Source organism: Bolinopsis microptera, chromosome 5, assembly GCF_026151205.1.
Source record: "Bolinopsis microptera isolate Bmic1 chromosome 5, MBARI_Bmic_1.0, whole genome shotgun sequence".
In the NCBI taxonomy this organism is placed as follows: Eukaryota; Metazoa; Ctenophora; class Tentaculata; order Lobata; family Bolinopsidae; genus Bolinopsis; species Bolinopsis microptera.
In genome coordinates, this window is record NC_087076.1 from 20422328 (window position 1) to 20431746 (window position 9419).

Sequence of the window (9419 nt, forward strand, 5' to 3'; positions counted from 1 at the left end):
GAAGTTAGGAGTAAGGGCAAATTTTCGGCGTCAACGCCATCTTCAGGCTCAAATTATTTGTTATATAGTAGTGTTGAAAGTATTAATACTTTCAACACTACTATATAAGAAATAATTTGAGCCTGAAGATGGCGTTGACGCCGAAAATTTGCCCTTACTCCTAACTTCCTTGTTTCACTTGTCCTTGTCTCTTCCAACCGGATAATATCCAGATATCAGTATAACTAATAATATAGCACAAAACAAAAACGTCACTATAATAAGGCAGTTTGTCATACTTCAGTCTGTTCGTTTTTAACTCTGGGTGGTCAGAGGAGTGTTAACTGGACTCAAAACATCATACTTAATATATCGTCCAACGTTTCTAGCGTCAATTTTCGCCTTCAACCCCCTCATTTTCTCCGTCATCCGTTGCATGCACGCCTCCTGCTCAGGAGAAACAGCCATGTTCTCTCCAAAAATGCCAAGTTTGTTCTCTCCGGGTGAGTCGAGGTAGAATCTCTCAATAGGAGAGTACTGTCCCAGGTTATTTGATATGTTCATGGCAATGAAGTGGAGCTCCAACACAGGAAGAGCGTCCAGTATCATATCCATGGTGACCTTTGTATCTTGTTTAGGAGGAGGGAGGGTCATGCACGAGGGGACATTCGGCGGGAAGGTGTAAGTGGTGAATGTCTGGAAGTTGACCGCGGTATGGAATACAGAGATGTTAACGATGACGCATGTTAGATACTCAACTAGATGTTCTCTATTGGCCATTGATCGTGGGAAACCAGCAACGTTTTCGTAGCCATGGAAGCCAAAGTCAACCAAGTCTTTGAAGACGTTCTGAAGCTCAAAATCTTTTACGACGTCTTCATCGGAGGGGTATGTCAAATTTACCATCTCAGAGACGTATTCACCGATGTATTTCCAGTAATCAAGAGTGTCTTCTCTGTATAAATACTCAGGGATATCTTCAACACCACGTTTTTCAAAGTTCTTTTCTAAATTCAGGTCTGCGTAATCAAAGGTTTGGTAGTAGTTGTGTAGAAGTATCTTCAAGCTATCACCTGCTGAGAGGAATAAGGCAAAGACATTCTGACCAGGATTTATCAGCACAGCTCTTGCTTGAACATTGACCGGGATTACTCCCTGAATGTGGGGCTGCAGTAACCTAAAGATGGGATGGGCATTTGGTAGGTTTCGGTAAGCTGCTACTGCAAAGATTTCGTTGGTGGCGTGACCTCTAGCGTAGTGGGTGCACACAGAGTATACGCTTAGATCAGCACACCTAAACCACATTTTGGCGTATAGCCAGGTTAGATGTTCGGGGTCATTCAAATCCGTTATATCAGGACTAGGAGGGGACCACCAAGTTTCAGGCTCCCCATCAACTCTGTTTTCTAATCGAATAAGAACAGGAACCAACTTTCCATCATCTCTCTGATACAGAAGACAATCGGCGAGACACACATACCAAGTTTGTGCGGTTCCGGTCAGCTTTTTGCTGAATGCCCCACCATGAGGGATACCAACTAAGTCGTCGAAGCAAACCTCAAACAAATGTCCTTCTCCTATCACGTCCTGCACGGATTTATTTTCCAATGCGTGGTCGGGAACTGTTCCTCCAGCCCAGCGTCCCTCCAGGGATGTTACCCTTCTGATGTGCAAAGAGTTGGGGCCACACAGCATCTGTCTTCCGAACTCCTCATCCTGACGGAATACTTTGGAAACTTTCAATGCATCAAGGACAAGGTCTTTGGGCCATTCCATTTCATCTGATTGCTCTTTCATATAATCTCTGTATTTCTGAAAAGAGTCGGCCTTTTCCTCTTTGTACGTTCCCAAGATTTTTTCCTTTATGTTTGACAAAATGTTACTCTTAATCTTTTTCACTCCTTGAGCCCTCAAATTCGTGAATGCGTCAAATTTTGCTTCCCTAAACTTTAGAAACCTTGGTAGATTGTCATACTCTATGATGTTCAAGTAACCGGGATAAAAATATCCACTTGATTCATTTTTGAAATCATTCCACTGAACCAAGGAGTGAATGGTTTGCAAATCTTCTTCTCTTGCTTTGATGATGAAGTCCTCAGTTTCTTGGTGTTTCAGAGTTCCAGCTCCTTCTCGAACAAGAAAATGTGGTGGGCATCCCAATTCGGCAACAGTAGGGTTTCCTCGCATCGGGTTATGAGGGTACACAAAGTTCTTGATGGGGAAACGGTAGGGGTCCCGGTTATACACGATCGTTATTTCCCGCACATACAGAGCATCCTTCACAAGTTCAAATCTGTTGCTTTCCAAGTCTACTTTAATCAGTTTTGGTACCCCTACATGGGCGGGAAGCCAAAAATCTACCGTCACTGCCCCTTCTGTCATTATCGGGAAGAGTTCCTTGATTTTAAGGGGCTTGGATTCCGAAGTCTCACATCCAGGGTTAACCGTCAAAATCATCATTCCATCGTCCCATTTCTTGGTTGACTTCTTGGAAGGAATGTAGGAACCAGTTCGGATGATGAATGTATAGGAAGTCTCTTCTCCTTTGTTTTCTTCAACACCGTTAACCGTCATTTTAACGCTCAAACTCTAGATTTAAACAATATTAGTTTACATTTAGTCAATATTAATTTATTTAGGAATGAAATAATAGGATTATACAATATACATACATATAACTAGTTACTAGACACACAGTGACACAGTATAAGTTTGTAATAAAGCAGAGTGGAAGCAGATAACAAGGTCTATAAGTTACAGAAATGAAAATCATTGATTCCACTACAACATCAAGCCTCGAGGATAGGAGGAAACACATTATTCCTGCACAGGGAGTGTACTCTTAGATGATGACCGTTTAGAAACATTCACGGAGAGAGCGATAATTTGTGCATCAACCTAAGGATCCCTACTTATAATCTGTACTTACATAATATGATACATATCCATATAATGCATTAACATATCCATGACGTGTCTACAACCGCAACCCTGTCCCTATGGGCTAAGGGGGAGCTTTCACAATCAGACAATAAAACAAGCCGAGGAATCTCCAGAGAGCGGTGAATATTGTCAAATCAATGAGTTTATGGGTCAGGGACTCAGGGGAATATGCATTGTGGCTTAAGCTCTGAAGGCACTAACCATGAAGCCCAACACAGCCCTTTTGATGGTCCTCTGAATGAGTGAATGAAGTCATTTGATGTTTAATTGCTATTACAATGATAATATATCACTATGACATACCCATAGTGAACAGACTCGTTATCTCCATCACATCAATGGGCTCCCCCGGAAACTCTTGTTGTGATGCTTCGACAGCATCTCACATATCAACCGCAACATCGTAAAACTTGGACAAGTGCTTCGTCAGACGGTGTGTGCTGAATGCTGGATCCATTATCTTTCTGTTTAAAATGATAGTTAGGAAGAGGTTGAGCACGAAGCATCATTACCTAGGTCCCAACTTTTCGTGATCAAAATATCAATTAATGATAAAATTAACTAAATTATTTCCGAATATCGAAATCAAAATCTCGATTAACGAAATGGTTCAAATTTTATATACTTCTTTCGTTTCCATATCGGTCCCCCGGGGTTTGTTAAAATGCTGTTAAATTCACAGAAATTCGCCGTACCCATTCTTTTTAGATTAAACGAAAATTTCCTGTTGAATAATCACTGCTACAAACAGGGGGAGCCAATGGGGGAAATGGGGAAAAAAGGGGGAGAATATTAATTTAATGGGGAAAGCGGGCTGAGGATTGGAAAATTTCTCCATTACTCCATTTTCCCCCCTTTAATTTATCTCAATTTTCTTTTGTCAAATATTTTTAGTTGTGAACATCGTAGAAGGTTGCAAATTAATCGAGGGTGTTATTATCTTATCAGTGAAAAAGGTTTTGTTTTCACTTCAGTTATTCGAATAAGTGGCCAACTAGCAAATAGCAATTAGGTGTCACCGCGGTCATTCACATTTCACATATTACTCTAGGTAAACTATAGGTAAAAATATAATATTAATCATAAGCTAAAAGTACTAATCTTTGTATTCTAAATGGGAAAAGAAGAAACATTGTCAGTCAGTCGAGAAAATTGTCAGTCAGGCTATATGGCAGCTTTGTAGATGTTGTGACTATGCTAGTAGTGGTCCCAGGCTTGCGACTGCAATTGCGGTGTTAAATCGATTTAATGGTATACCAACGATCCACCTCCCACTTGTTGTTTGGTACTTAGCATTAATAGTGTTAGCTGTAGCCATTTATAGCAAGAATCTTAAAACTAAAGGGGATGACAAGGAAAAGAGGAAGGAAAAAGAATAACGGAACAAACAATTAATTAAAGTATTTATAGGAGCATTAGTTATTGTAATTACAAGCTTCAATAATAAATCACTGACTAAAACTTCTAATTAAAATGACACTTGGTACGCTCGCCCATTTTCAATGGTCAGTCTGAACTTCGGTTTAGCACGTTGTACACTTATTCACCTAAGTTTCAGAATTTTTTCAGTTTAGCAGAGTTAGTACCCGTGTTTCAATAAAATCAAAAGATATCAGGGGAGTTCTTTAATAATGTTATGGTCATCTAGAATACCGAACTTCCTGAAAACGTTATCATATCTCCTCAGACAACGTTTAATGCCTTTAATCAGGTTATCACGGCTATATCCTTTATCAATTAGAATTTTGAATATTTTGTGAAGATGGGAGGTAAAGATATCCAATCTAGTGCAAACATTACCATATCTAAGAACTTGACTTGAAAAAACGTTGTAGCCAACCTCGGTTGGGATGTTACTGTGAGGAAATGTAAGGGATACAACATGAAAATTAAAATCATCAGTTTTGTTATACACTGATATTTCTAGTCCTTCTGTGGAAATATTAATATTTAAATCAAGGTAGTTAATGATTTTATTATTGGAACCAGCTCGCTCCATCTCCAATGAATTAGGATAAATATCTTTAATCAATTTATGAAAGTAAGTATAGGGGAACTTGAATTTCCACCCATAGGAATACCCTTGGTTTGTATGAATACAATCCCGCCGAGGACAACATAAGTGTTATAAATAATAAATTTAACAGCCTCTTTTAGGTCATCTTGACTAAAGCAGGCATGAGAATCATAGGTTTTATTGGAAAAGAAACATGTATTACTGTCTCTTTTAGAAATACAAATATATCTATTACGGTCTGAAAATATTAAATCAACAACTTCATTAATCATGTTCTCTACTTCAATCAAGTCTAATCTGGTATAAAGAGTAGTAAAATCATAAACTTGTATATTATAAACATCGCTATTTTTGATAGCTTCAAGGAATTCACTTGAGGAATCTATGCTCCAAAACATTTTTATACCGCTGTTGTTGTAGATTGCCTCGCAGTATTTCTTGAAGTATTTCCTCAAAAGTTTCAGACAACAGTTAACTTGGACGTTCAGTTGTTTCGTTACGGAAAAACGGGCACCTGCAATGAACCTCGCCTTGTAAGGGTTCTTATGAAGCTTAGGGTTCCAGAAGATGCGTGCTAGTCGCAAGTTTTTATCTTCAACTTGTACATTAAATCTCTCCTTTAGACTCTCAGATATTTTATTGACATAATGAGTCTCGTCTTCGCTACAGGGTTTATATGTATCATTACCTATACATTCTAGAGTATTAGGATCAAAACCCATTTCATTGACAAGAGTTTTTACATAAAACTTTTTACAAATAAATGCAAAATTACCAGAAGCTTTGTCGATACTACAAATAATGTATTTACTTTTCAGCAATTTAAGACTTCTTTTAACATCATCTTTTTCCAGTGTGTTTTCTTTTATTTCAAATGTTTCAGGAAAGTTTTTCTTGTAATATTCAATACGATTGGAAACTATTGATAACACTTTTTCCTTCCAATCGCTGAACTTTACTTCTTTTTGACAGTACTTTCTACTTTTTGATTTTATAAATTTATCGACAGCTTCGGTAACTGACATATATATCTCATCTGGAGATTTAAATGTGGGAATTCTGTATTTACAACCGTAGGAAAGTACTTCCCTAAGTTCAACATTATCAACAATATCTAAATTACCAGTAACTACATGTCCATGAGGAGGATAATTGAAAGGGGAGGAGTGGCAATCGCATGGACTATCTAAAATAGATTTAATATCAGAAATAGAAAGTTTCTTTAAGAATGAAGCATAGTTACAAATAGAAAGACTTATAGGATCATTATACTCATAATAAATCTGTAATGGTGTAAAAGACTGAATCAAAATGGGAAGCAAATCAATGACTGAAGTATCAGAGAAAATAGATTTTAGGTTAAGATTATCAATGAATTTGCAATTAAATGGAACAATTATAAATTCTCTATTACTGGATTCAGATTTGTTCTGATGGTATTTGGGGGAAAATGTTGAACAGAAAGAGGAACATACGTTGTAAATCAATCCTGAATTATTTTGACTCAAAGAGTAGAGAGTGTCTAAATCTGATAAGCTATAACATTTTAATGTTTTGTATATGGAATGTTCTGAAGAGATGTTATCTTTCAGCCTGTTAATATCAGACTCTATGGTATCCAGAGACTTCTTAGGCTGAACTTTCTTCTTTCCATTCCCTCTGCCACGTTTGTATCGAGCAATCTGTCCACTAAAATAATTCATAACCCGATCTTGGGAGATGTTACCCGTTCCTTTCTTCTTGTCATTAAGACCAAGAGGGAATGCTGTCCCAAGCTTCTCTATCCAGTAATCCTCCAGGAGAAGTAAATCATTTTTGACATCGGTGGACATGTCAGAATCAACATAATCTACAATCTGCATGGAAGCATCTGAGAAGACGTGACCAGGAATATTAAAATGTTCATATAAAAATGTGGATGATTTGGCTTTGACACAATTTCTGTGGCCATTGACTCTTTTATGAAGTGGTTGAGTTGTTTCTCCAACATATTGTTTTTTACAGGTAGAACAGGTAATAACATAAATAACATTATTAGTTTACAATCAAATATAAAATTTGTATGTCCAAAGATAAAATCATTATTAAAAGTACTGCTCCTAAATGTATTTACAGGATTAAAACTGTTGCAAGTGAGACAACCTCTACCATTGCAACATCTAAAAGTGCTAGAAAAGACATTACTAGGGGTTACCCAAATCATTTTTGGCAAATTCTTACATCCTATAAGGGAGCACAGCAAGTACCCAAGTTGTTTTATACCATTTCTACCAGTACCGGATATTCAGCGCCCACTGCCAATTGCTCGCACACGTCACAACGTCATGCTTATATGATGGCTAGTTGTTCACATATTACTACGGAATCACTAAACCCCCTCTGTAATCAGTTTTACACATAGCTATTGAGTTAAAATAACACTAGCCCAATCATTTTGATTTAGAAATCCTTTGCCGTGAGTGATTACGTAGTATGTGAACTCTATCCCTTATATTAGGAGTGTAACAGGAAGTGTAGCGCACCAAGCATGGCTGGCAACTTGTACTTGTAGTGCTTGGCAAGCGCTAAAACTTGCCCTAGGCCTAACACCTAATTGGCCTACTTCTGGGCATATTACCGATCTGTATCCACCTTGCTATATCCTCCTGGACATTTCGTACTGCTGCCTAATTGTTTCACTTGTTAGTTTCACTTGTTACAATTTAAGCAGGAATAATATTTGTGAGAGCTGAGTAGTGGGTACCCTGCTGCATCACAGTGCTCGCGCAATAGCGTCGTAGCTCGTAGTTAATTTTATGAGTTTCCTTGCTTGATAAGGCAAGGGGTCATTCACTTTCACATAATATTATGTAATCACTTGACACACGCTGTATACCTCTTTTCGCGCAAGAAGACAATATGTCGTATTCATAAAAAGTTTTTAAAATTGGTATTCATAAATAGTAATACCAATATGTTTACGTAATATGTGAACGCCCCTGAATGAAGTACAGCGGCTCATACCCAAAACAACCACGTACATGTTACAATTACATTAGCAGAAACAATTTAGGCGGTACAAAGCACAAAGGTCTGTTGGAAGACTTTTATGCTTTAGGTTAAGGTAGTTTAATGGTTTACTAGGATAATGTACTTCATATTAACTGTTTAGTTAACTATTTATTTTGGTCATGATGATGTCGAAGCATGTGTTTATTGATAACTTCCCAATAATCTCTAGGGATGGGTGAGCCAGCCCCCTCGTTCAGCGAAATTCTAGAGAAAGGATACCCTCCAGAATGGGTACCCCTCATCGCCCTCGCCACTGCCATGACTCTTGCTATGTTGGTTATGGACATCCGGGCGGTCATAAAACACAAAAAGTACTGCACCAAGTTTCCCATCCAGTTTTTGTGCACAGTCGGGATTCTCCAAGTTTACCCCTTCTTCAGCTTCATGCAGCTAGTGGGGATGATAGTGCCTAAATCTTATGAGGTAACGGTTTTCTTGTCTGAAGGATTAGAGGCCCTGACGTTTCTCTTCTTCCTGCGACTTGTCTTCACGTACATGGGAGGGAAGAAAGCTACTAAGTCTACTCTGAAAGGTGCTCATATGCATCTCAATGTCCCTCCTCTGTGCTGTTTGGTATGCTTACCCTCTGTTAAATTCACTAAAACGTTCTTCATCTTCTGCGAAGTTCTGGTCGGCCTCTATGCAGTTTACTGCCTTGGAGTTGGGTTTGCAGAGTTGATAATAATGCTTGATGCTGAAGAAGGGTATCCAAACGCAGATCAAGGTGCCAGTGTACTGACGGGAACCTTTGGAACGGTCTACCACGTGACCTTGGTTGTGCTGCTCTTCTTTGCTATATATGGTCTGTCAGGAATCTACCACAGTGCAGAGGAGTCGCTGCAGCACAAAGGTATCGTTGCAAAGTTCCTAGTTTACAAGATCTTCACACTTCTGGCAAAATTCCAGGACGTGCTCTTCGGCACTCTAGTTCACCATGGTGTTGTAAAAGATGAACAATTCAAATACAACGACATATGGCCCGCTGGTCTAAGAGTACGAAACTGTCTTGCATTTGTTGTTTGTGTCGAAGCTATGATTTCATTTCCATTAGCACTGAAATTTTACAACACCGCTGACTATGTTGTCACAGATGATGGCGGAACAGATGAAGGAGGTCTGGACATGATGAAAAATGAAGTCGCAGACAAGGTGGACGAGGACACAGATTTATCACTGGTTTAACATAAATTTAACTCAGATAAAGTTTAAATTCTATATTATATTAACAATAACATATTAACATGATTATATTACAGCCTATCCATTCAAAGTTGATAACAATCTCAATTCTCATATACCTTAGTTCGTATATTTATGGCGGGTAATATTGTGGTGGGTCAAAATAATGGCGGGTCAAAATATGGCGGATTTTCCCAAAATTTTTATGCCATATATACCCTGTCAGAACTCGCCAAAATTTAACCCGCCA

General features: G+C 38.4%; 3 protein-coding genes across 3 annotated transcripts in view; 1 reads left to right on the forward strand and 2 right to left on the reverse strand.

Moving 5' to 3' along the window:
• Nucleotides 1-73, reverse strand: part of LOC134814833 (tetraspanin-31-like) — an 84361-nt gene extending 84288 nt beyond the window's left edge. Inside the window, exon 1 of the mRNA XM_063823124.1 lies at nucleotides 48-73. The gene's annotated coding sequence lies outside the window, so the exon portion shown is untranslated. The remainder of the gene's footprint in view (nucleotides 1-47) is intronic.
• Nucleotides 74-294: 221 nt separating this feature from the next.
• On the reverse strand, nucleotides 295-2553 carry LOC134815541 (polyunsaturated fatty acid 5-lipoxygenase-like). Its single transcript, XM_063824081.1, has one exon. The coding sequence runs from the start codon at nucleotides 2551-2553 to the stop codon at nucleotides 295-297; it is 2259 nt and encodes a 752-aa protein (XP_063680151.1).
• Nucleotides 2554-8161: 5608 nt separating this feature from the next.
• On the forward strand, nucleotides 8162-9172 carry LOC134815542 (organic solute transporter subunit alpha-like). Its single transcript, XM_063824082.1, has one exon. The coding sequence runs from the start codon at nucleotides 8162-8164 to the stop codon at nucleotides 9170-9172; it is 1011 nt and encodes a 336-aa protein (XP_063680152.1).
• The last annotated feature ends 247 nt before the right edge of the window (nucleotides 9173-9419 follow it).

Coding starts and splice junctions, on each gene's coding strand:
- LOC134815542 (XM_063824082.1), top strand. CDS start 8,162: ATGGGTGAGCCAGCCCCCTCGTTCAGCGAAATTCTAGAGAAAGGATAC.
- LOC134815541 (XM_063824081.1), bottom strand. CDS start 2,553: ATGACGGTTAACGGTGTTGAAGAAAACAAAGGAGAAGAGACTTCCTAT.